Source organism: Filicampus tigris, chromosome 5 (assembly GCF_054856515.1).
Source record: "Filicampus tigris isolate MCC_2025a chromosome 5, RoL_Ftig_1.0, whole genome shotgun sequence".
Lineage (NCBI taxonomy): Eukaryota > Metazoa > Chordata > Actinopteri > Syngnathiformes > Syngnathidae > Filicampus > Filicampus tigris.
Window position 1 is genome coordinate 8,935,459 of NC_141221.1, and position 27,042 is coordinate 8,962,500.

General features: G+C 41.6%; 1 protein-coding gene across 4 annotated transcripts in view; it reads left to right on the plus strand.

Moving 5' to 3' along the window:
- Positions 1-376: 376 nt before the first annotated feature.
- The window catches only part of dmxl1 (Dmx like 1), a 48,386-nt gene continuing 21,720 nt past the window's right edge, over positions 377-27,042 (plus strand). For all 4 annotated transcript variants that reach the window (XM_086030452.1, XM_086030454.1, XM_086030453.1 and 1 more), the window contains exons 1-30: positions 377-767; positions 4,302-4,474; positions 5,308-5,433; positions 7,795-7,872; positions 8,241-8,319; positions 8,413-8,545; positions 8,754-8,820; positions 8,945-9,129; positions 11,575-11,761; positions 12,541-12,697; positions 12,771-12,947; positions 13,058-13,296; positions 13,888-14,581; positions 15,132-15,253; positions 15,430-15,519; positions 15,888-15,993; positions 16,094-16,213; positions 17,646-17,864; positions 18,353-19,590; positions 20,227-20,485; positions 20,781-20,917; positions 20,992-21,178; positions 21,302-21,412; positions 22,425-22,594; positions 23,734-23,831; positions 23,946-24,111; positions 24,764-24,892; positions 25,110-25,242; positions 25,886-26,643; positions 27,001-27,042. The exon at positions 27,001-27,042 is cut by the window's right edge and continues 57 nt beyond it. In XM_086030452.1, the coding sequence (XP_085886578.1) occupies positions 4,388-4,474; positions 5,308-5,433; positions 7,795-7,872; positions 8,241-8,319; positions 8,413-8,545; positions 8,754-8,820; positions 8,945-9,129; positions 11,575-11,761; positions 12,541-12,697; positions 12,771-12,947; positions 13,058-13,296; positions 13,888-14,581; positions 15,132-15,253; positions 15,430-15,519; positions 15,888-15,993; positions 16,094-16,213; positions 17,646-17,864; positions 18,353-19,590; positions 20,227-20,485; positions 20,781-20,917; positions 20,992-21,178; positions 21,302-21,412; positions 22,425-22,594; positions 23,734-23,831; positions 23,946-24,111; positions 24,764-24,892; positions 25,110-25,242; positions 25,886-26,643; positions 27,001-27,042 (6,294 nt within the window). In that variant the 5' untranslated portion in view covers positions 377-767; positions 4,302-4,387. The remainder of the gene's footprint in view (positions 768-4,301; positions 4,475-5,307; positions 5,434-7,794; positions 7,873-8,240; positions 8,320-8,412; positions 8,546-8,753; positions 8,821-8,944; positions 9,130-11,574; positions 11,762-12,540; positions 12,698-12,770; positions 12,948-13,057; positions 13,297-13,887; positions 14,582-15,131; positions 15,254-15,429; positions 15,520-15,887; positions 15,994-16,093; positions 16,214-17,645; positions 17,865-18,352; positions 19,591-20,226; positions 20,486-20,780; positions 20,918-20,991; positions 21,179-21,301; positions 21,413-22,424; positions 22,595-23,733; positions 23,832-23,945; positions 24,112-24,763; positions 24,893-25,109; positions 25,243-25,885; positions 26,644-27,000) is intronic.

A 27,042-nucleotide genomic window follows, 5' to 3' on the forward strand; every position in this document is an offset into this window, starting at 1 on the left:
ATTTGCATGTATGCTCACCTCTAATGATGTCCTCTGGCCTGCTTCTGGTCCAGAAAAGCACCCCACACCCACCCCCCAAAAAAGAAGAAAAAAACCACAAAACATTGCACTTCCCCACACAGATAAAAGGTAGACCACTTTTTTTTCTTCCAAATTTAGCTTTACATGGTGTATATTTTTGTATCTGTTCGATCGTATTTATGTTATCTAATTGTAATTCACTGTAATGAATGACCTTTCTGTTTAGTTGACATTTTAGCTATTTGTTTACACAAGTTAATGTGTAAACACGGAGGTGGAAACGGAATGTGATAGTACAGTAGGGTAATTACTGGCGAACCGGTCCTCGCGGCTGTACGAATTCAACTACAAGTCCCATGATGCACTACGGCGACACGGTCGCTATCATGACGCATCTCCAACATAGGCTCCTCTGATGAAGCTTTCTATTTGCTAACCTTGAGGGGAGGTTGGCTCCTTGTGGTTAATCGTTGGAGAAGTAGCAACATTTGAGGCAACCGAGGCTTTTCGAGAGCTGAATATGTGTCAGACGTGCTCTAAAGCTGCCCGTGTTACGGTGAGCTGCAAAAGAGAGCTTCCAAGGGCTAGTGCGCTAACGCTAGCTAAGTGAGTGGACCGAATTGGTACCAGTTCGAACCTCTTCCTCGAACAGCTATATTAGAGCCTAAATACAAAGCTGCCTCGGCGAGGAGGCATCGGCAGTGAACATAACATCGGCGGGACACTATCGGAACGTGCGACACAAGGTGAGTACTAGTTGCACATGAGTTTATAATTAATGACGGTGGTTAGCTAAACTTGACAGCAGAGTTGACACAAGTCCGAAGACCGGTACCGTAGCCTTGTTGTAAAAAGACTAAATGGCTGTGAAGACAACGTTAAATGCGTTGTGGTGCTCTGGTTGTGCCCTAGTTTCTTATGTGCTGCTGACTTGTCACGTGAGTGGCAACAGCACAGGAAGCGGGACTTGGGATTGATCCCCTTTTTCTCGTTGAGTCCAGCAGAACATTATTTGTAAAGCAGTGTTCTCGAACTTCATGCTAAACGGGCTAAACGTTCTAGTAAGGTTATATTTTGAAGTGTCCACTAGTGAACACTTTCTCCAACTTTTATTGAGCCAAGGTCGTTATTTTTCATTACAACAAGGACACAAAAGTAGAAGTTTTGATGATGGTTTCTTATTAAATAACATGAGAAAGTATGTTAAAAACTTTTGACTGGTAATGTATACTATGGAATGACAAAATAGTTTTTTGTAGTTAACTACAATGTGATGAAAGTCCAGTTGAAGTCAATTAATCGTTCATGACATTGTAGTTTTTCCACACAGCGGTCCCCAACCTTTTTTGCACCACGGACCGTTTTAAGCAAATAAAAACAAGTGATTCAAAATACAATTCACTATTAGTGCCTATGGCCTCAGTCATTAGTGGTATGCCTTAGCACAGGTGTCTTCAATCCTGTTCCTTGAGGGCCAGCCTTCTGCCTGTTTTCCATCCCTCCCTGTTGCAACACACACCTGATTCAAATGATCAGGATCGTTATACAGCTTCTGCAGACCTTGCCGATTACCTGATCATTTGAATCAGGTGTGTTGCAGCAGGGAGAGATGGGGAAAACAGGCAGGACACTGCCCCTCAAGGAGCAGGATTGAAGACCCCTGCCTAGGCATGTTTTGCTCCTCAATGAGATGGCGGGCCTCATCTTGTGTTCCATTGCATTGCGTGTTTTAAGAGGGGATATAGTAGCCAGGTACCCCAAAATTAAGCAGTCCTTCGCTGGTTCTCTTTCACTGTTTTGAGTAGAGTTTTATGATAGGGCTGGGAAAAAATTTTGTTTTGCGATGTATCGTGATACTTTTAATGCTGATGAAGTATCAATACGTTTATGAGGTATGGATATTTTCGATGCATTATGTTGTTTTGCATGTTGTATAACATACTTTTGGAACATTTGAGTTTCTTAAAATTCAGCTTTGTGAATTGAGTTTTATTTATTGCACTCCTGTGTATCAGGAACAGTTCCTGTAGCAGTTTATGCACTTTTCAATTGCGATGCTTGAATAAGTGTCAAATGGCACTTAAATTAAAACTTTGGAAATGCGCGCCTCAGTTTTTTAAAATATATATATTTATAATATGCAAGTATCACAATACGTATCGGATTGCAACCCAAATATCGGGATCTGTATCGGATTGGGACAAAAGGTATTGCCCCGGCCCTATTTCATGATATAACAATAGTTGTAGATGCAATTTAAAAAAAAAAAAAATCTCATACGATAAATCAGTATATCCTATATATCGTGGACTATTTGTTTTTTTTCAAATTCATGAACAATGTGTATCCTGTACATGCGTTAACCAAGATTAAAAGACATGGGCACATTATTGCACCAGAGTTAGCATAAACATAATTTCCATCTGGAGACCATCTATTATTAGATTTCCATCGCAGCTCCTGAAATCAAATCAAATCAAACCTTTATTTATATAGCACCTTTCATACTTTCAACACAAAGTGATTCACAGAACAAATGATAAAAGACACAAATGCATTAGCAGTCTGTGGACCCCTGGGATACCCAACACCAAAGTAGGTGCAGTTTAAAAGATCACCAAATACATAGCGCCCAGGCAAGGCTGAGCACAGAGTACACTGAAGAAGCTAAACGAATGCTGTACTTATTTTCCTCCCCGAAGTCATATGTTTGCGCCGATCAGGATTTCTTTCATTTCATTTACAGCTCAGCACACAAAGCGAACATGGCACCCATCTGTCTCAGGGATGGGCAACTTAAACAATGTTGGAGCCACAATTTTGTTGTCAGTGCTACTGAGGACTAGTGTCACATAGAACTGCGCACTTCAGAACCGATTGTATGAGAGAAATGCCATTTAAAAAAAAAAAAGGGACAAAATATGTGCTATGTCTGTTTTTTATTGAACCAGTGTACAGAATAGTATCTTAAAACAATATATTTTAAAGGGGAAGTCTAAGTCAAAAATGTTCTTTACAGTAATGTGCGGTTGTCACAGTATGGGATTTGGGGAACAAAACTAATTTCGAAAATGGATTTGGTTATTTTGCAGCTGACTGTGCTACCGGTCTCATTTTTGGAAAAAATATATTCACAAGCTCATGATGTTGTCTCAATTTACCCACAAATTGACTTGGTGTTAAATCTAGGCCTGTTTAGTTGAATACAGGTCTGCTATTCTGTAATGTGAATGGGAACAGGTGCTTATGCATACACAGGTAAATTGTTCCTTCTGACATCTGGTGGAAGAGCATTTAATTGTTCAGCCTGTCACAATATTGACGGCCCATATTCAAATCCTCTTATCTGACAGATGTGTCAAATCCAAACCCAGAAAGTAAACCCTGCCACAGTGGCTACATTTACATGGACAATTTCTTTAATCCGATCTGAGTTCAGATCAAAATTAAGATTATGTTGCACTGTTTTCATGGACACTAAAAATATTGATCCGGTTAGGATTTGTGTGTTCATGCATCACGCTTTCAATCGGAACAAATTATTTTGACATGCGCAGATTGACCAAATACACCAGGATAGTGTTGCACGGGATACCGTACCGTGATTTTCCGGCGACAAAAATGGCTCGATACCATTTTTTAAAAATACCAGTATTTAAAAAAAAAAAAAAAAACACAAAAATAACCATGTAGCTCACCAACTCTTGTCTTAAAAGCAAGTATACAGTTTAATTACATTTGACTACTTAATTCATATTCCACAAACGTAATATTAACCAGAGCACCGTGTTTAGACTAGTGGACGTGCATAGAACATTTTCTTGAAATGGGTTGACTTCCCCTTTAAATGAGGCTAAATAGATCAAAACGCAATATGTGTTTATTTGAGGTGGTTCCAGGCATTATTGTACAAAGCGATAATTAATTTGGTCTTATGTTGAAAGCATTCCTGTGCCAACAATGTAGTTGAACTCCCTAAAAGTGGTGTACTTTGGAATTCAACTCATATTTTACCTCCTAGGAAGATAAACAAAACCATCATCGTAGGCTTTAGCTCAATGTGCACCTAAAGCATTACCTCTCAAGGTGTGTTTTACATGTTCATTTTGACGATGACAACCATAGAACCATAATTTGAACATTTGTACCTCCATCCTCCCGTGATGCACTGATAACCTGAATCAGTCGGTGGTATGTTCACGGCTTGACGGTTGGTTACAAAAACATTCTCTGTTTATGTCATCATACTTCATTGGTCCCTCCTTTCCTCTCTCTCTTAGGGCCTGGCTGCATCTCATTTTAGGCCACCGATGACGATGAAGACTGTTGGGAAAAAGTAGGAGGAAAAGAAGCATTCACCAGGGTCATGAATCTTCATCAGGTCCTCACAGGGGCAGTTAACCCCGGGGACAATTGTTTCTCTGTAGGGAGCGTCAACAATGTACCATTCACGGTAAGTTACAGCAATTTTGACATATTTCTCTCCAAGCCACTCTGGCAAAGTGATTTGTTTCAAGCATTTTTGCGGCACTTTCAGTTCAGTAAACTTATGTAGAGTAAAGGTACAGTTTGGCTAACAGGCAGTTCCAGTTGCTCCAAGCGGTTTTGGCTGATAAGTTCTTAGTTACGAGATTAATAGCGGGCTGGGTCCGTTTACACAAAAAACTGTCATTTCAGCCATGCGTGTGCATGACAACAGCTTTTAGAGGCCTGAAAATGCAAACATTTGACATCTTCTGAGCTGGTAGTGCTGCTTGACTGTTTGTGTAATAGGGTAGATCAGTTGGGTGACTTTCTGTCCCTCATCGTTTGGTAGGAAGCACAGTCAAAGTGAATGTCAAGGTTTAATCTTATCTGTTTGACCTCGTCCTCACTAGGGCTGCACAATATATAGAAAAAATACCAATATTGCGACATTAACCTTTGCACTATGCATATGGCAAAGACATGCGATAATTTTATCATGGAATTGTTTGCTTTTATCTAAATTTGCCCAATCAGATGCAAACTGAAATGTGCATCACCACCCAATTATCATTATCTAAGAGAATTAAAATTAATTAGCTAAGAACACATTGAGCTTGCTTATTTTGTTACAAACAATGTAAAAAAAAAAACTTATTTCATGAGATAATAAAAGCATCATTTCTTTAGGTCTATGTTAAATATCGCAGTAATATCGAGATCAATATAATCAACAACCATATTGCGTGTTTTTTCGCGGTTGTGCAGCCCTAACTCCCCACTTCTTCCTCTCCTTGCTCTGCTTAAAAAATGTCTCCATAGGCCTATGCTTCTGGTTGTGACGTGGTCATTTTGGGCAGTGACTTTGAACGAGTGCAGATAATCCCAGGAGCCAAACATGGAAATATCCAGGTGGGGTGTGTCGACTGCTCACTGCAGGGAGGACAGGTACTGTCGCGTCAACTTCCCGGTGATGCCACATTTTTGTTACTTTCAACGATGAATTTTTTCTACATTTTCAAGAGACACAACTGGAAATTATACGTAGCAAAGGCTACATACTTTGTCATGATAATGGCATTAGTTCCATCTCATCAATGCTCATGACTGTCACATTGTTTGTCATACGCCTTGGTTACTTAAAAAAAAACAAAAGGGGGGCGGCCGGGGTAAAAGAACATGTGCTGTGTGTCCCTGCACAGCTAAGATTTCCAGTGAATCCACTGTTATAAAATAAGGAGTCAATACTATGCGGGATCAAATTTAAGATAAGGACTGTTGAATATCAGATTACATTTGTGTGTGTTTTTTTTTTTTACAAAAGAAAAGAACTCTTGTAGCATTACAGCCCTTTTCTTGTAGACATGTGATTTTTTTTTCTCATAGTCTCATAATATTTTGACATTTCTAAGAATATTATGACTTTATTCTCGTTACATTCTGACTTCTTTCTCTGTAAATTGGGTACGCACAACATGCTGATTTTAAGATCCCAACCAATTTAAAAATTTTATTTTTTAGACTATAAATTGCCCTGGAGTATAAGTCGCACCTGTCAAAAAATCATCATGAAGAAGAAAAAAACAGATGTCACTCCCTTGTATAAGTTGGACCAAAAAATAGAGATTGGATTCACCTCCAGACATACTCTCAGAGTTGTGTTAGGGCGTCACAGTGAATTTCCGAACTCAACCTGTGTTTACGGCAGCAAACAAGTTATAGTCGGATTCTGAAGTTTTTCTTTTTAATATGTCTTACCTCAACTAGAATCCCGCGTTGGCCAAAGGTAGAATCCTGATCAGTTATTGCGCCTTTAGCTACTGTAAATAGTTCACCCTTGTCGTGGCAGAAGCTGCATGCTAAACTAGTGATACGTCACACATTAGTTGTCATGACTAGGGTAAATAAGCATGCTAAAGAAGGTGGCCATTGACGATAATGCAACAAAAGTATTTGCCGAAAAATACAATAGTCCTTTTCTTACGCCATTCACAGCCATGTTCGAAATAAAGAATTAAGTCATTGAAAATGTGCTTACACACTACACAGTCTTTTATCAGTCACCTCGTGATCTTAAATCCAATTCCACTGGCTCTGAACTCACCTCACATGGCTGCAGCATGGCCCGTGGACCTTGCAGGTCTTTCTTTTTACCCTCTTTCCAATTGGCTGAACAATTTTACGTCAAGAAAACAACAACACACACCAGTCATGTGTTGTAAAATAAGTCCAACGCTAGGTCGTTTTCATTTGGAATAAAGAAACAATGTGAACAAAGAGCAAAACTACAGAGACGGAACAGGATGCTTTTAAAGCAAATAATTAGCATTGAGTAAAAGTGATTTCACAGTGGGTTCAACATTGATTAAAAATATAATTAAAGGTCATTGTGCAAATGTGCTTCTGTCCATTCATGCACGCACGCTGCATGTATGCATGAGGCACTTGACATTGTTGTGCATAGTAATTACACCGTTAGAGAGACAGCCTGCACGACCAGAGCCCTGTGCTTGAATAAGAAATTGTTCTTTGTGTTCATTGCTATCGAAAATGCCACCTGATAGTTCTGCTGAATATTGTAAACTGTGGAAGGCACTTGTAGTCCTGAATGAATCATTAAGGAGAAGTTTACATGGTAGGCATTGTAGGGCTGACTCAATAACTTTTTATAGGCTTGAGGCATTTTTAACTTGCTTTGTATATATTCAGCATTTGTCATGCAATTAATCTGCGTCTGCTATATCCTCCCGGATATGGCAGGACGCTGCCATTTTCAAGTGCATAAAGGGTGACATCAATACGCATTCACATTAAGAAAGATCATGCACGAACCAGACACAGCGATCAGTGACTTTTCTGCAAGGCTGCTGTGTAACTAGCCGTGTTTTACATTATTTTGGGGGGGAAAAAACATTTACCGGTGTTTAAGGCAATTAACGTTTTCAAAAAATCCATGTGTGTGACTATTATTCTTTTAAAGAAGTCAACCCAAAAGGATTCATTGCATAATATGTTCTACACGCATTCACTAGTCTAAACATGGCATTCTGATTAATGTTGCATTTAAACGGCTTACCTGTTTCTGAGTCATGATTGGTCGTTACCTGAGCCCTGTGCAACGGTGATGTCATTTTCGCTCGACAGCAAATGGCAAAATGGCCGCCCCGTGAGATGGACAAAAACATGTGGATTTTACGCTTAACTCGTATTACACACAGTGTTGTTTTCATCAACGATGACGAAATTATACTTTTTAGTCTTCCTGCTGGCCTTAATACCTTTACTAATGTCATTTTTGTTTACTGACAGATTGCAGCTTCCTATGGAAGCATCATATGCGTTTTTGAGCCAGTTCAGCATCCTGATCCAAAAGACATATCACTGACAGTGAGTAGCCTTTTCATCGTATTGTGAAATTTCCATCAAAGACCTCCGCAGGTCATGAAAATGACTTGACAAAGCCCCATCAAGTTTTAAATTAAGCAGCCATATGTTGTTCCTTTATTATTCTACGAGTATACCTCAGTGAAACAAGCAATAAAATATGACACAATAGCATGCTTTCATCAATCATTCCTGTTGTGACACCCATGCAGAAGTGTTGCTGAACGCCAAGGAAGCAAGTCTAAAAATGTTTTGGACATTACCTTTTTCATTGCAATTGCTTCGGGGTATTACAGCGGTAGCTTCTGCACTCTGGCCTGCTCACATGTGTCACATTTTACATGCTAATATTAGTCTCTGTTTGCACACAGAAGTTGAACTGCCAATGGCAGAAGACTGGCCAGTTTGTTTTGCAGTCTATGGTGCGTAACCTGGCATGGCACCCCAAAGGTACTTGTGAGGCCTGCCCACAAAATCACTTGGTTTACATTAAAGGCATTTTGTTGTTGATTCCAAGTGTGTGTTTCTGTTTTATCTGTGCAGGGAGCATGCTTTTAACAGGCTCCAGTTGCCTGCAGCTATGGTCTCATTTTGATAGTGGGAAAGACGCTCAAGGAGGAAAGCAGGCAGAAATAAGAGACTGTCATTGTACTTGGAGGTCTATCTGGCAAAGCAAGTAAGTCACTGGTAGTTAATTACTTTGTTTTTATGGCACTTTTTCCGTAATATGAATCTATAAAACGCGTGGCCAGCACCAGTACATACATTGCCAATTCTACTAGGTGTTACATGGAATATATTGTGTTAAATTCATATTAAGCTTTACTTTTTTTTAGGCATTACAGAACAATGGCGGTTAAAATTACAACTTTGTTTCTCTACAGGACAGCCTCTCCAGTCAGTTTAATGAAGTTTTCTCCTGATGGAGAATTCTTTGCTACTGCTGGTCAGGTAAATGAGATTACCCGTGATTTGATTTCTGATTAGTCGAAAAAAAGTATTGTGGTTAAATTTATATTTTTGTTGAAATAAACCCAGCATAGGTCCTGTATTTGCCTGTTTTTTTCCCCCCCAGGATGACTGCCTAGTGAAGGTGTGGTACAGCACTAGTAAGTGGAAGTCTGGAAGTTTCCGACTTTTCACACCTCCAGAATCCAGTGTCGACTCCCAGGGAGAGATTGCCTTTTCCTTTGTGTACCTGGCCCATCCACGTTCTGTTATTGGCTTTTCCTGGAGAAAGACCAGCAAGTATATGCCACGGTATGCAAACTAGAGAGATAGCATTTAGACAATTCTGTTTTTATGCTCATGTGCCTATAATGGAAAGCTCTGCAACTGAACACAAACCTGAAAGGGTTGCGCAATGTAGCTTTGGCTGAAACTACAGAACTTTCAACTACCTTGTTTGGAGCCAGTTTTACTGGAATTACGGTGTGTTTTGCTTTTTTAGTTTGTCACATAGTAAGGTGACCAGCCATGCGTCATGTATCGTAGAAAAAGCAATGGCATACACTTAACTTCACTTTTCCAGAGAGCCTGCCAGGGGTGCTTTTAAGATAATGTAATGTTGTCTGAAAACTATGTATGACAAAAAAAAATTAAAACGTTAGCAACATCATTCCGTCCATTTAGCACCAGAAACATGGATCTATACTTTGACATTTTATGTTTAAATCAGCTCAATTAATATGTTAATAGTAAATTTAGCCACACAGTTTTGACCTGCATTTAGCAGTCGGACTTGGTACATGGAAATTCTTGACTTTGTTCAAACTAAAACATTTTCAGTCATTGTTAGGCTATATACTTAACATTACAGGAGACCACATCAACCTAACTTAAAGAATATATATATATATATATATCTATATCTTAAAGCAGAGATATTGGATTTTGCCATGTATTTTATGCAGTATTTATATATTTTTTTACGTATGCCAATTTGCCAAAGGAACCTCTTGTTTTCCAAAGTAGTTGGCACGTTGAGCAGCACTTTGACCTCCTGAAGGGTACAGCACAACCGCCAAGCAGGGTAATTGGTGTATTTGTTGTTTCTTCTTTTGAGAGGTGAAGCATTCTGCCCCGGGCGACATTCCTGGACGTGAGAGTGAACAATTAATTGAATTAATTACACACAATTTGCACATGAGAAAATTGAGTACCACTGAACAAACCTAACACTTGAATTGAGTCACTTCTCCTTTTGTTGTGAACCGACAATTGTGGGCCCAAACTTTGGCCCAAAGGAAGGATTTGCACTGGTCTTTGCCAGCTATGTCGTGCCGAGGGCCAACAGCCAGTTTGCCTTGACAATGGTAACCTGGGGCCTACTAAGCTGTTTAGAGATGCAGGATACAGCAGTAACAAACCAAACACAACAAGCACATGATGCGGGTTCGTATGTTATGCTTGATTATGGTCAGCCCTGAGCATTTCAGGAATATTGCTCTACTGGTATGAAGTGCTAGGAATATTATATTATTATTATTAGTAGTAGTAGTATTATTATTATTATTATTAGGATATTAGATTTGCTTGTCCTGTGAGGGTTTTAAAGGTTTATAAGCAGAGCTGGGCATTTTCCCCAAAAATTTGCGGTCTGTTTAATTGCCTTGCGCCTACAGCCGGAGTACCAAATAGTAATCGCCTATAGGCCGGCCCGCCTATCATTTCAAATGTTAGTGACTACCAACTTCGACAAACTGAAACAAATGTTTATAAGGTCAACTTACAAAAGAGAGGGAGTGAGGATCCACGCTTCTTCTGTGTTCTGTGATATGCATAGGGAGGACTACATGTATTATGGCATCCAGCAAACCCCCCCCCCAACATACACTCTACTGTAGCCTTCAATATTTGTAAAACATTTAAATTATCTTCATATTCTCACAATGATGGGAATTGATAAGAATTTAGCAATTCCGATTACAATGTCTATACTGCTTAATTATTCAGTTCCTTATTTATCGTATTGATCTTTTGATAAAATTAGATATGATAATTCAAAAGATGTTCCTCCTGTTTATCGGAAATATCCCCCACCTAGGATGAAATAAAAACTTTATAAATAGGGCCGGTGTCATGTTTTCACGTGAAATATAACAAAACCTCAGAGTGCTTCTGCCTGGGCTCCATGTTGGAAACATTTAAAACCAAAATACACTTCTTTCATGGGACGTCATCGCTCATTTGAGATTCAAGAGGAATGAGAAGTGGAATCATCAGGTAAGTAAATAAACGCTTCAGCGGAATCGAATTACTGGGAAAGAACCAGTTTTTGATTCCCATCACTACTCACTAGACAGTTGAAACTCAAGTCAAACGCAACCCATTTAAAGTTATTGCAATCTAATGGAAAGTGAATCAATTAGTTCCAGGCTCAAACATTTAACATTTTAAAGTACTAAAACAAATGTAAAGAAGTTAAGACTTGTATAACAAAATTAAAATAAAAGGTATCAACCCTTTGTCCATTGATACTCAATTATGAAGCTTACATTATGATGGCTTTGGAATGAGTCACATTCCAAAAGCATCCATTTTAATGTTATTGAAGACTTATAATTGTTCTTAGATGTAATTGAAAATGTATTGATGTTTACTGAATTCCAGAACTGACTGATTGTGTCTTCCCCTGAGAAGCACTTGACCTTAACACCCCCACTGACCTTCTTTAATGACGTGACCTTTACTCTCTCGTTACAGGGGTTCTGTGTGCAATGTGCTGCTCACCAGCTGTAAGGACAGTGTGTGTCGGCTCTGGGCCGAGACATTGTTGCCGGGGGACAGCCTCCTATCGGGTCACCATGGTAGCCAACACAGCGATGCAGAGAGATGTGCCAGCTCTTCCAGGGTCTGCAATGGGAGAATGCAGGCAGGGACAGCACAGGAAGTAAGCAACTGTAATAAGGTGTTCAGGCTATCATATTTCTGCAGGTTACTACACCTAACTCGAGATTTACCAAGTTTGAATATTACATTGGAAAAATATCAAAAAGCCAACTGATGGTACGTTCAGAAAAAAAGAGGCTTTGTTCAGTTAAAAGGGAACATTGATTGGTTAGCAGTCATGATGACAAGTTATGAAGCTTACTTTTGATTAAAAGGACGACAGGAGAGAATATTGGCTGTCTTTCATGAGTTATTGGTTTAATTGAAAACATTAATTGAAGCTGAATTGTTTTTACAAGGCTTCGATTGGTATGAGTCACTCTCACATCTGTACGTACACTGCACATGAGAAAACAGGAAATTCTCTATAGGTGTGCACAGTCCTCTACTTTTGTTTTGAGCAGTTTCTTCGAGCATACATCTGTGAAATTATTCATTAAAATTTGAGCCCGCGGAACGTAACTCCTTCTCCAGTGGAGTAAATGGTGTTAGATTTCTTACAAAGTCCAGCAAAAGTTTGAGAACTTTAATTTACTGCCATTACAGTATATGATTTGTCTACTAGGATTATTGAATGTTTTTTAGGTTCAACTAATAATCAATTCACTCAAACACATTATCTCCAAAGAAGGCTAAACGTGTGAGTCTTGACATAAGCAAGATGAACTCGTTTTGTACCGCACCCGCTATGAATGACTTATTCACAAGTTAATGTTTTTTTTTTTTTACTGCTTCTTAAATATTAGGGCTCATTCAAATATATATTTTTTTCTTTTTCAGCCTCCTTTTTACCGGGATGTGCCACAGCCCTCGCTCACTGGCTGCCTGTCCCACAACCAAAGCCGACACTACAACCACAAGAAGAGCAGCAACAACCTTCCCCACGCCAATGCACTCTGTCACTTTCACATAGCGGCCAGCATCAACCCTGCTACAGGTTGGACTCATCGCATCCACGTCACAAGTCTTTTTCTCAGTATAAACGGCATTACCGTTTTCCTCAAATGCAGACATTCCACTGCTTCCCTCCATATCGTCCCTGAGTGCCGGGGATGATGAGGAGCCCGGAGGTCTTTTCACTGTCCACTGGCTCAACAACAAAGAGCTCCACTTCACGTTAGCTATGGAAGTCTTCCTGCAGCAGTTTCGCGGCAGCCTGGAGCAACAGAACGATTGCTCTCAGGAAGGTACAGAACTATATCACTAAGGTCCATTTAAAGCAGCATACATTTGAAAGCTGGCCATTTTTGGTCTGCTTTTTCTTTTGTGTCGCATATGGTCTTCATCCATTCTCCAGATGCCAATAACGAGGATAACTCTGAAGATGAAGTGACTTGCAGACCAAGCGACCCCCGAGGACCTGACATGGTGGAGCTCCCCGTGGCAGCAATGGGGCACCAAGTTGATGTGCTTTTGGATGAGTGGAACAAAGGGGCGGACATGCTGTTCAGCATCCATCCCATGGATGGCTCCCTGTTGGTCTGGAATGTGGATTGGCTCGACGAATATCATCCCAGAATGTTTAGACAAGTTCAGGTACTTGGCAGGCCAAATTAGCATTTGAGTTGGCTTCACGCTCGCATTGCAAACTGACACATTGGAGCACCTTTTAATTGATTGTGTAGCTATTATGGAAAAAAAAAACCTCCACTCAGTCAAGGTGTTAAATGATCTGACATCTAAGATGGCACAGCTTTTCTTCTTATAGCTTTTAATCCACACATTTAGATGATTGCATTCCTAATTATATGTGATGCATCAAATACGGGCCCCTTGATGCACTTTCAATTAGATGTCAAATGTGAATACATTGAATTGATAGCCGCCACTCACAAAAGATGACATTGAGAATGGCAGCCTATATTATTAGATATTATTTTGGTTCATAGTCATTTTTATTTAGCTGTACACAGAGTTAAATAGAGAAAACTATGTCTTTTCCGTCTTAATAACATTACTATTCACTTCTTTTGATTACATTTTTCATTGAAGAATTCAGAAGTAATGTCAGCAGGACTTTTGTTCAGCTTTGTCACATTTATTATCATAAATATGACAAAGCTTCTCTCAATGCTAGCTAAGTCACGCGTTCTACTTGGTAATATTTTGCTCTTGTCTTTCTCCCAGGTGTCGTTTGTGTCCCGTATCCCTGTGGCATTTCCTGCAGGGGATGCCATCTCCCTCAGTCACAGCGTGGTCATGTATGCTTGCAACAAAAACGTGGATTTGGCCATCCAACACGGCAGACAACGACCACCTGGGAACGCATTGCCCCAAACCAAATCTGCGCTTATTAGTTATGGCCGTCAAGTGAAAGTGGCACCGTGCAGCAGTCTTAGGTTGAGCATTTTCACCCCAAACGTGCTTATGATATCCAAGCATGATGACGGCTCCCTCAACCAGTGGGGTGTGAGTTTTGCGGAGGACTCTGCTTTCTCCACGGTGCTCAGTGTGTCTCACAAGTCAAGGTATTGCGGCCACCGCTTCCACCTTAACGATCTGGCCTGCCACTCCCTACTGCCTCTGCTCCTCACCACATCACACCACAATGCATTGAGGTCCCCTGAAGTGGACAACATCCTCGCCCCACCAGAGGTCTTCTCCGGTTCTCATGGCTCACGACCCAGCCGCCTGTCCCTTGGCGGCGTTTCGCAGGATCCAAATGCAATCTACAGTGAACTGATTTTGTGGCGCGTCGACCCCGTGGGGCCGCTGTCCCTGTCAGGCGGAGTGTCTGAGTTAGCGCGGATCAATTCTCTTCACGCCTCAGCTTTTGCTAACGTAGCCTGGTTGCCCACACTCATCCCCAGCAGCTGTTTAGGTATGGATGTTTTTATTTCATTACTTTGCTCAGGGTTAGCTTCAGTTCTTTTACACTACACGGTACCTAAATGGCTTTACTTGCCATTGAGGCTTGAACAATTCCATCCAGTCGATGCCATGTCCTCATGTTAATGTTATTTTTGTTGTTTTTTTTAATCCTGAAATTGAAAGTACGTAACTGGATGAAGTTTTTAACTATAGATTTAGCAAATGCATAAAATATGGCCTTAGGGCATGTATGCTAATACGACATTGACAGAAAGCACATTACAATGATTTACCAAAAAATGTGTTTTGAAATAAACAAATAACATACAAAAAATTATTTCGGTAACAGGACTTAAAGGCCGATATTTTACCCCCCAGCCGCAGTCATAGTTGAAATACAGTCAGATATACAGAAAAACAAATCCATCTTACTTTGGGCCTTGCTATGCCCTGCAGACGATCTAAATGATACACTTTGTACCTTCCATTTGAAGATGTTAATTTCAGCTGTAAAAGATGACATTTTAAAGAAAGAAATATAATACTCTCTCTGCTGCCAGGTGCTTATTGTAACTCTCCCAGCGCCTGCTTTGTCGCAAGTGACGGCCACTCACTCAGGCTTTATCAGGCCGTTATTGAAGCCAAGAAACTCCTCAGCGAGCTCTCCAATCCTGAGATATCAGTAAGTTTTCCATCAACCCAGTGCATACTCCACAGGGTGTCGTCAATGCCCCTAATGCAATTTAAAGTACACAAATCTAATCTATGTCTCCCATTGGACTTCACCACAGAAACACTGAGATATTACTGTTGCTATTGGGAATTCTTGTTGCTTCATTTTTGTCCAATTTACTTCAGAAATATGTTGGCGAGGTGTTCAACATCGTCAGTCAGCAGTCGACAGCAAAACCAGGGTGTATCATTGAGCTGGACGCCGTTACTGACTTTGTAAGTGCACATTTTTGCATGTTGGGTAAGAGTATTATTAATAGAGTATAAGAAGAGTTTTACTCCTGGAAAAGGAAAAAAAGAAGCACATTAAGTTGATGACAAATATTTCATGTCTTTGTGCAAACAGACATTTTGATTCACCGGTTTGTTTTGTGGCATGAAACAATCAGTAGTAACTTGGACTCTCTGTGAAAGGTCAACCATGAAGAAAAACAAAAAAAATTCCTGGGTCCCCTGAAGCGTCTTTGTATTTATTTTTATGTATGTAACATTAACACATTGTGTGTCAGTGTGTTTCTGCTGCACCGCACATGAAGCCTGACATCAAGTGTCTGTATTTTAATGGCTGCTTTTGTCCTCTACAGCAGGGAAAAGAGACACAGCTCCTGCATGTATTTGAAGAGGATCTAATACTCGGCAGTGAGAGACCAGACAGCGGGCAGGAAATGACAGATTCATCTCGTTCTTCTGGTATACAGATAAAATTTAATATATCACAGCAGGGTTGTTTTTTATTAGCAGGTCTTTATCTCTTGATACAGTGTATTAATATTCTCTGTGCTTCCCGCAGCCCATAACAAGCCCACCTTCGCTGCAAGTTTTTTTCTTGTGGTTGTTGAATTAACCCCAAGTGGCCAGTCCCTCCTCCAGATGTGGCATCTTCATCTCGCGGCTAAACCTGTCACCATGGGTGTGTACTTTTTATCCAGACTCTTCTAGGACATCAAGTAAATATTGTATCTGTGTAAAAAAAAAAAGTGCTTATGCTTTTACTATTTGTTTGACAAGAAAACCGTACTTTTAACTTGTGATCAAAGGGGACCCTGTACTTCAGTCAACAAATACGGACAATATTGAAAAAAAAAATATGTATAATTACAATGTATAATATTTACTTTCCACCTTTTCTATGGGTAAGAACTGAATTTAATGTTACATTTTTTATGACTTTTCCTTATTTTTTTTATTGTGAAGATTGTCATTCACGGGCGATGAAAGTGTATTTTATGTGTTAGAATATGCTTGAACACAGTTAAACAAGAGTGTGCAGCATCGCACTTCTGTTGAAATTCAATAAAAATGCACAAAGGAATAGGAAAGCAGGTTTCGACATGGCACAACAAATTCAAAGAGGAAGTCATAAAGGAAAATGTGTGTCATGTCAGGCAGTGCGAATATTGGACTTTTGTGAACTTTTGTGAAATCCGTTATAACATCAATATCTATTTGAACATAAGGTAGATATTTTGCCCAGGATATGTAGTTGGTCTGACATTCATAAGTAGGGTTGCTCCGATCGATCGGGCACCGATCATGATCGGTCGATTTTCGTGAAAAATTACGTGATCGGAACATTCGATCAAAGCCTTTTATTGCCGATTAAAACATCCGATCACCCACAGCTCATGCTTTGCAGCCTACAGCCGTGTTGTGTCCCTCCCCCTCTGCTCGCTGTGGAGGCGCGGCTGCTACGTTCACACAAACTGCGGTGGGAGCGTTTCTGGTGGCGCGTTTCAATTGGAGTCAATGTAGCTCGCGCGGGCGGTTGCGTGCGGGGCAGTTCAGATGATGCGTTTGCAGTGTGGGACGTGCAGTGAAACACCGAAAATCTGTCCATTCGACCCATTCGTCGCGTATAAAACAAGTCAACTTTTTTTGCCATTCCGCCTCGCGTCAGCCAATCAGCATCAGGCATACTACGTCACACACAACCAAACCGAGACAGAGCTCAAAGGTCCCCCGTACAATGCTGTGTGTGTGGTGTGTCACACACAACCAAACAGAGCCACTGTGAAAATTGTTTTAAAAAAAAAAAAAGAAAAAGAAAAAAAAAAGCCGCCGAGTGAACAGGACGCTGTTTGGCTGTGTGTGCCATAAATAAATGGAAAAATATACAGATATTCGATGTGATCGGTATCGGCCGATCTCACTCATGCCTGATCGGTATCGGTGTCATAAAACCTGATCGGAACATCCCTATTCATAAGTCAAATGATGTTGCATTTTCGGCACACCCTGTGTTTTGGCAAGCGCCCTTCAGTAGATTAAAGCTAGTCTGCTGTATGTCTGAGAAATATTTGATCAAAAAGTTAGTTTGACTTTTGCTGTTTTCGCACCCACAGATGAGACTTTCTCCCCACGAGACGCCCCCACAGCTGCTTCAACCAGCCGTTCTCAATTTCACTTTGATACCTTCAGTTCGCCGATAATTCAGAAGAGTAAGCCCTGCACGTCCAATCTGCAGAGCGCATGTCGCCTCGGCCTCACCACCCAGCGACTATACAGCCAAGAATTGCCTCTGCCAGTCGGGGTGGAGGCCATTAGTGTTACACCCTCAGCAGGTGAGCAGATGCATACTGTAAACAGTGACAAATTCATTGTGCACTCACACAGTAGAGCAGGTCACTATCCACAGATTCAGATAGTAGCATTTTTTTAACCTGCTATTTGCTGAAAATTCTTGAGGGCTTTTATGCACTTTCTGAAATGCCCCAAAATGCCACAAGATGGCACCAAAGTACTATATAAATAGGAAAGTAGTACAGTAATTGGTCCGAGGAAGTACGTTGTGATTTTTTTACATTTTGACTGGGAGACAAACTTCCTATGTTGGAGAGGAGCTATCAAATAATTTGCAAACTTTATTTTTAAGGGGGATGTTGTAAAATAATTTTGAAATGAATATAAACCTTTTTGGGGATGTTACTTTGTGTTATTTTTAGAGTTTAATATAGGCAATTCTGACCATTTTGAGTGTGGGGGTTTGTTGCTGTAGTTTTTACTGTAGTTTGACTTACTGCTTAAACTTAACTCTTGACTCTTCCATCAGGTCATCTTAGTGCATCGTGTTCCCTGCCAGCTGGCCGTGTGCCATACCTCCTCGCGACTTCCTGTTCTGATGGAAAGGTGCGCTTCTGGAGGTGTAACGTTACGGCATCCGAGACTTCCAGTAATGGCAAGCTGGTGTATCAGTGGGAGGAGTGGCCTCTACTGGTGGAAGAGAGGCTTCCCAATTGCAGTGCCGTGAGCGTGCCAGGTCATCCCGTTCAGGTCAGCTGCTGTCACACTGGACGAATGGCAGTTGCCTACAGGCAGAAAACGCCAGACACGCTGAGTTTGACACCTCAGCTGAACTCTCAGACGCTTCTGACTTTCCCTCCTGCCCTGGCTTCATCACCTTATTTGTACCACAGCAACATCAGCCTCCACGTCACTCCAACTGTGACTGTGCAGCACAACCCAAATGCGTCTCCAGGCCCTTCCCTAGCAAGCGCCAGAGAACAGCTAGTCTACATCAGCATCTTCCAGTGTGAATCCACAGGTGGTTCACAATGGATTTTAGAGCAGACTATAGTCTTGGATAAAACAGATGCTAGCAACGCCACATCCCCATGTGGCAACATAGACTTGTCTTTGCCTAATGACCACTGCCTCGGTTCTACTCATAAGAGTTTGGTTCACTTAGACTGGGTCTCCCAAGAGGATGGGTCACATGTTCTGACCGTCGGCATTGGGACAAAGATTTATATGTTTGGACGTCTGTCTGGAAAGCCTCCTGAACTTTGCCTGACATCCGATAGCAGCCGAGATCAAAGCACGTCGCGCTTTGTTCTGCTTCGATCTGTTGACCTCGTCTCTTCTGTTGAAGGCTCACCGCCCATCCCGGTCTCCCTCTCCTGGGTACGTGATGGCATTTTGGTAGTAGGTATGGACTGTGAGATGCATGTCTACTCCCAGTGGCAACCCCCAGCACCGCCCAAACCCAATGCTGCAATTGCCCAGGACACAGACATCTGCAGCAGTGTGTCCTCCATAGTCTCAGCCGTTAGACAAAGCCAAGAGGATGGGCTCAGTCTTGGGCCTCCCACTTCCTTACTGGCACCTCCTAAAAAAGCCCTCACAAGGTCAATGATGAGCCTGGCTCAGAAGCTCAGCGGAAAGAGAACGGCCTACGACCTTCCCTTGGAGATGGAAGATTCTGGACTATTTGAAGCAGCTCACCAGCTCTTTCCCACATTGCCGCAGTACCACCCAGTACAATTGCTGGAACTCATGGATCTAGGAAAAGTGAGTACCGGTTTATTGTATCATGTCAACACATTGGTTGTATTATTACTTTGTGTTTTCGCATTAAAATCTCCTTCCTCTAGTTTGGCAAAGATTTAGTTTTTCTGGCAAGGTTCAATGAAACTATCATTTGCCTATGTCTGGTTTTATACATTGTCTTTGTCTAAGCTACAGCCATGTATTTCTAGGTTTTCATGTGGATGTTGAGTGTTAAATGGCTTTCATAGGTCATATAGTGCATTGTTTAGCACCCTTAATTGAGCCAAGGCTCACAGTTATATTAGAAAATCTCTTGATAACATCAACAAACAAAAATGTCCCAAAGTTTATGCATATACAGTATATTTAAATAATGGATACACAGGTTAATTGGAAATTAATTTAATTATTCTGCCTGTAACTATATGTCACTGACATAGATTGATGAACAGTGATACATTATTTTGTAGTTAACAAAAAAAAAAATGATTAGACCAATTAAGTGAAACTGGATCATTTCTCCCTGCGGCCCACCTGGTGGTCTCTCACTAATGTGCCACGGCACAGTGGTTTCGAATTGCTTGCATAGGGCAGCACAGGTTTTTCATGTTTTAGTTTTGACTGAAAGGAAACTAATAGTTTTGATTATCACCTTAGGTTCACCGTGCCAAAGCCATCCTCTCCCACCTGGTCAAATGCATCGCTGGGGAAATTGTGGCTCTGAAAGAAAACACCACCAACCCGGATAAACGCATACGCTCTCGAACTATCAGTGCAGGAGGGAGCACTGCCAGGGAAAGGAAGATGTTTGGCAAAGATGAGAATTCCATGCCAGATTACACTGAGATCAGCTCTATTCCTCCTCTTCCTCTTTATGCCCTTCTTGCAGCTGATGAGGACACGGCCCCAAAGCCTGGTCTGTATTCAGTGTGGGGAATCGGATTTATTCATGTTCACCGAAATCAATTTTAAAAGAATATGCAGCTACTTTCTTTTGGCAAACCACATTTTCTGAAAAATGCAGCATTTTGAGGTACTTTTAGCTTCCCCGAGGTCGTTTGGGGCTACGCTATAGTTGAACATATCATGTTCAAGTTTCTGCGCTGCTGATACTGTAATGCAATTGATCTGTTTTCTCAGCTCGCCCGTAGGGGATTTTGGCAAGAGGTGAATGTCTCGCGTAATTGAGTTTCCATTTTGCTTTCCCATAGAAAAAGTGGGCAGTGTGAGTGGTGATAGCGGGCATGGATCCAGTCACACAGATGCTTACGATGAGTTATTTCACACACCCAGCATCGCGGACTTGGATCCTCTGAATCAGGATGAGCAAGAAGAAGCTGGGAACAAGGTTGGCTTCTGATAAAGGAAACAAAACGATCATGTCAACTTTTGATTGACACTTGCCTTATGTCCTGCCTGTAGGTAATCGACTTGTCCCAGTACAGCCCTACTTACTTTGGTCCAGAGCATGCCCAAGTTCTGTCCAGTCATCTCTTGCACTCCAGTTTACCAGGCCTAACTCGCATGGAGCAGATGTCTCTCATGGCACTAGCCGACACAATTGCAACCACCAGCACAGACCTGAAAGACAGCCAGGACCAGAGCAAAGGTACTGCAGTGGAGTGAGAGCACAAGATGGATCCAATCGATAGGCTTGCCTTAGATGAGTAATCCATTCCGCAACATCCTGTGGCAATATTTTGAAATGTGTTATTGATTATTTTCTATGCAGGCGGTGAGACACTGGATGACTGCGGCCTTAAGTTTTTGCTTGCTGTCAGACTACACACCTTCCTCTCTACCTCTCTACCGCCAGCCCACCGAGCACAGCTGCTCCGGCAAGGTAAAGTGGCCCAGTGTCCTTCAATTAATTTTTATGTTACCATTGAGACAAGCTACCCACCCACACATTTTGTAATTAGTCCCCCTGATTCAAAGGCACTCAATTATCTTCATTTACCTCTTAACCCATTAAGGCCTAAAGCGCCTTTCTCAACAGCTGCCCAAAACCGTCGGTCGCCTTTGGAATTACCCTTGAAAACCTGAAGTTCTCCCAGAAATTCAACACTTACAAAATGATTAATATCTCAGCCCCTGTAGCAGACAGAAACATACTTCCAAAAGAATTAAAGAGCTTAGACATGTGGCTTTCACACAGGCAGAATTTATTATCGTTTACTGTTTCAATCAAAGATGTCAAAATAACATGTCAGTGCAAGAGAAGCACTATTTTAATTAAAAAAATATCGAGTGGTAATTACCATCCTCTATTCTGTTACAAAGACGTCAATATCGTCATTGTCTACAAACCATATCATATCACATTCGACTGGTTCCACTGGTCGTGCACGTCGTCTATATATCACTGCCGTTACTGACTTTAATCAGAGCTCCCGGCGACCGACGGCGTCCGCCATTAGCCTAGCTACAGCTCGAAAAAATTCCACGACATCGGACATTGGATTAAAAAAGGACAGTGACGTATCCGCTCTCCCAGTTTGAAAGGTAGAAAGACGCAACAGCGCTCCCGGCTCTAGTGGTAGAAACGCGGTTTTGCGCTCCCGGGCTTAATGGGTTAACTAACTGGACCTAGCTATATTTTTTTTCTTCTTCTTGTTCCAGTTACTGTTGAGAGATGGAAGTGAATGATAGCTAAAAATTCAAGTTACTAGAGATGGGGAGCAGACACTTCATTTCTCACCCTTAACTGCCACAGTAAAGTTACCCTTGAACAGGGTACCGGGCTCTATAGCTGTGGAATTAAAAATATGTACAATATGTATGTGGATCATCTGTACTATTATAAGATTCTTGCAACTCAGCAATTCCTTGGGTTATTCTCTCCTCCTGTGCAGGCCTGTCGACATGTCACTATGCCTGGGCTTTCCACTCCGAAGCTGAAGAGGAGTTGCTTCACATGCTGCCTGCCCTCCACCAGGGAGAGCCCACCTGGCCTGAGCTACGCTCTATGGGTGTGGGCTGGTGGCTTAGAAGCACCAACAAGCTTCGCAGATGTATTGAGAAGGTGAGAACCAGGGACCGCAGTTGAAGTCCTGATTTACTAAAGGTGTTCGATAAATAATAATAGTAACTTTTTTGCCCATGTAAACTTTTTTAAAATGCATGCCACGAATTCTAAAAACATTTCTATTCAGAAAAGTAATTTTGGGGTTGACTTGGAGCCACTCACAAGAAGAAGGCATGGCAAGACGAGGCAGTTTTATTTGTATAACACATTTCATACACAAGGCAGCTCAATGTGCTTCACTCAAGCAAAGGCAACAGCTACAAGCATTTACAAACACAACAGTGTTTTTAAGGAGTCATGCCATATCACCGACAAAACTCACTTCAACGGCATTTCCTTGTCTGAGTCATTTGATTTTAGTGCGCTGTGACAGTTGTTGTTGTTGTTGTTGGCCTCCCCCGAAGCGGTTTTGGGGGATCTGCTGTCTCAAGTTTTTAACGCAATGTTATGCAGAATTGTTACATGCATCCAATTTTCACATACACACACACACACGGGCGAGTTACATAATGGCTTTTGCTGGCTTCTGCAAAAATATAGGAGCAATAGATTTCCGCAACCATTTCTTTGTCTTCCACTAACACCGTCAACTCCATCTTTTCGATTTTCATTTCAAACTTGTGATGTTCTAACACATTTTCCATAGTTACTTATTACCATCAGAGCTACCTAATGCGTGAAACCTAAATATGGCGGTCTCCATTACTTTTACACCTGTTGCCAACACCACACGCAATCCATTAGAGTGATGGATTACGCAATTTTGAACTCTGTATTTGGTATTTTAGAAGATTAAACCCGAGTTATTCTGCTTTAGCTGTTCTTGCTGTTATAATAAAAAAATAAAAAAAATATCACGTGCAAGTAAACCAAGACCCTCCTCTTTCAGCAGTTTTAGTTTAGGTTCGGATTATTGCGGTTATAAACAGACCCCACAACCAGATCAATCGCACCACAGTTTGTGTAAACCTGTCAAGCCAACATTGCGCGAATGAATGGTTGCCTACTGAGGTAGCTAGAACCACATACATAATGCCCAACAATACGCTGAAATCACACACAAAGGTACAACTCATGTGGACATAACTGTCAACAGTAAAACGATGTGAGCTTGTGTTGTTTGTCTCTTTTGTCAGGTTGCTAAGGCCACTTTTCAGCGAAGTAATGATCCTCTGGATGTTGCCATATTTTACCTGGCAATGAAGAAGAAGGCAGTGGTCTGGGGGCTGTACAGGTTGAACTTTTGTATATGGAACCCATGTGTTTCAAATCTCCAATGAGTTAACTAAGGTTATCGGTGATTTAAGACCAATGACACAGAACTTTCTGTTCTGAATCTGATCTCTAGATCTCAGAAGAATGCCAAGATGACTGAATTTTTCCGCAACAACTTCACTGAAGACCGATGGAGGAAAGCAGCTCTGAAAAATGCCTTTTCTCTGTTGGGGAAACAGCGGTTTCATCATTCAGCAGCCTTCTTCCTTTTAGCTGGCTCCCTAAAGGATGCAGTAGAGGCAAGTGGATCATAAACCTGAAAAGAAGTGCAGCTGTGAATAATATGACTTCAAGTGCCTTCAGCCACAATCTAAACCTTAGTAGCAAATATATCTACATATCTCAGCAACTTTACAAAGCAGGATGCAATCAAGAATTTTGGGCTGTCAGATTTGAAGCTCTTGTTTTGTAAATGGCACACTAATGCCTTTTTGACTTGACATGATAGGATGGCTGTGTGGGATTATTGAGAAAGTGGTTTGTGTATTTGTTACTGCACGTCGCATTTTAACACTCTAAAGACAGATCTCTTTGGTTAACCTTTATTCATGAAGGTTACTTCTGCATGCAAAATCCCTGAAGCAATGAGTCATATCATTTAATCTGCATGAGTAACTAGGACTTCTCTTAGCACTTTATTTAAATGAGCTTCATCCAGGCAGAGAGCTATCATTGATTTTGTTTAGTCTCTTTGGCTGAGAGGTAGTCTCATTGAAATGCACCTCACACCTCCGTAGTAAGGACAAGTACAAAAACAGCATTTCACATCACTCTTTGAACGAGCATTGCATTTTTATTTCACTTTTTGAATTTGGAACAGAAACTCTCTCCCAGTTTTGTATGTACAAAAAAAAAAAAAAAGTGTGAGCTTTTGCTTTTATGTCCTCTCAGGTGTGCCTAGAGAAACTGCAGGACCTTCAGCTGGGTCTTGTGATATCCAGATTATACGAGTCAGAGTTTGAGACTGCATCCACCTACAAAAAGATCCTCCAGAGACATGTGCTGGGACATGATAAACAGGTGCAGTGCTCAATGTCACACGCTTGAAGGACTCTTGTTTTTCACTGGAAGATAAAGAATCATTTGATGAGTGCAACCAGGTGTTGTTTTGATCCTCCAATGCACTTTTGACAAGTGCACTGCAGAGATGCAAACAAAAAGTCTTTACCCGTGGCAACCATATAGCAACGTCTGCCATCTTTGCTTCTTGAATAAAGGGTCACTGTGCACGTTTCAGATACCGATGCACCCGGATCCATTCTTGCGGAGTATGGCCCACTGGGTTCTGGAGGACTACAGCAAAGCTTTGGACACTCTGCTGGATCAGACTGCCGGTGCCACTAAAGCAAATTCAGGGTCCAGTGATGCCGGTATGTTGGCTACGTAGGTGCTCCTCGGTTTATTGGCTTTACAAGTGCGTTTGATCAGTAGCTCTAATTGAGTACTGACTTGACTAATTTGGACATCATCAAGTGAGATAACAAGAAAATTAAATTGATGCGATCTCATATCAGTGGTAATATTTGTCATATGCGGATAAGTTCTCTGATCTATGGTAGAGGAAGCATTGCATGATTTCCTTGCGACTTCAAAAAGAAAACGAAAAACTAGGATGACTTGACAAATCATTTCTAATGTTTCCCAACTGTGGCATAATGACTCTAGGAGAAATTGAAAACATTTGAGTCAAGTCAATTTTGAAGGATATCCTAAATAGACGGATGATTTGAACTTAACATGAACCAGACAGACTTCTGAACCATCTCGGTCCCAGGTCGGGATCCTTCTGCTAAACCCTTTATAAATTATCAAAGTGCCTTTTAATGTCGGTGGTGTGACAAAAGCTCAAAGACTTCTTTCATAATGTGACATCCTTGTGGGTCATTACAGGATAATTTGTCTTTTTCTGCTTTTGTGAAGAGTGTGAACTGTGTATGACCCCGATGCCTTAATGACTGTGAGTTTTTGACTGACAGAAAAGTGGCAAGTTCATGTGTCATGTGTGCATGACAGGTTCCGGGTCCTCAAGTAATGCTGCGGTTTTCAACTTTTACACCTTCCTGTGTACCCACCCGCTCCTCCTCCGTCGCCATTTCGGCTCATCTGACAAGGCGAAAGTTGGCCTGACCGCCGAGGGTCGCAGGGCCGACTCCATTAGCCTGGAAGAGAGAAGACTCTTTTTCACCGCCACGTATGCTCACCTGCAAGCGGGCTGCCCAATGCTGGCGCTGGAAGTCCTCTCCAAGATGCCCAAAGTGCGCAAAAGTTCCAAACTGAACCAGGAGTCCCCCGAGTTGAGCGCTGGGAGTAAGAACGGGCCAACGTCCGACCAGGACTGGTCTGAGCCTGCGCTGAACGGCTACGAGTCAGGCGGTGGCAGTTTATCAAACAGCCGGTCGGATTCAGTGTTGAGTTTTGACTGGAGCCAGCCATCGCTCACTCACCCAGATGAGCCACTGGAGCTGAAGTGGGACAGCGACAGAGATGATGATGATGAGGACGAGGAAAGTAAAAGTGGTACAACCGTACACAACAGAAACGTGTTCCCCGGCACGCAGGACAGCATGTTGCCTACGATGGAGGCAGTGATGAGCGAGGACAGTGAGGACAGCAGTGACTTCATCGACCCTTCTGATGATGTTTTGGCCGCGCAGCTCAAGTTCACTGCCTGCTTGAAGATTTTGACCAATGAGCTGAGGACACTTTCAACAGGGTATGAACTGGACGGAGGAAAACTACGTTACCAGCTCTACCAGTGGCTGGAAAGAGAGGTAATTGTATATCCTCATATTCATATTTAGGAGGTCCTCGGTTTCCAACGGAGTTTCGTTCCTATGGTGGCAATGTAACCTGACGTCAGAATGCACCATATAGTGTCCTAATGCAGTAGTACAGTAATTATTTGTGCGAAAAACCTTTGAGGCTATAAATATAAACTAGTAGTCAAATGAAAAACTGAGTACTGCGTAACAGAGCGTGTCTGTTCTAACAACAGCGAAAACTAGTTAATTGTTGACCATTCATATTACCTTGAAATGTTGTATGTCGGGATCACTAAGCCAAGAACCCGCTGCATGTAAGGTCTTCTGCAAACTTGCAGCTGCGTATTAATCTGCTCTCATTTACAGGTGGTGACTCTCCAGCACTGTTGTCGTTACAAGCCCTGTCTC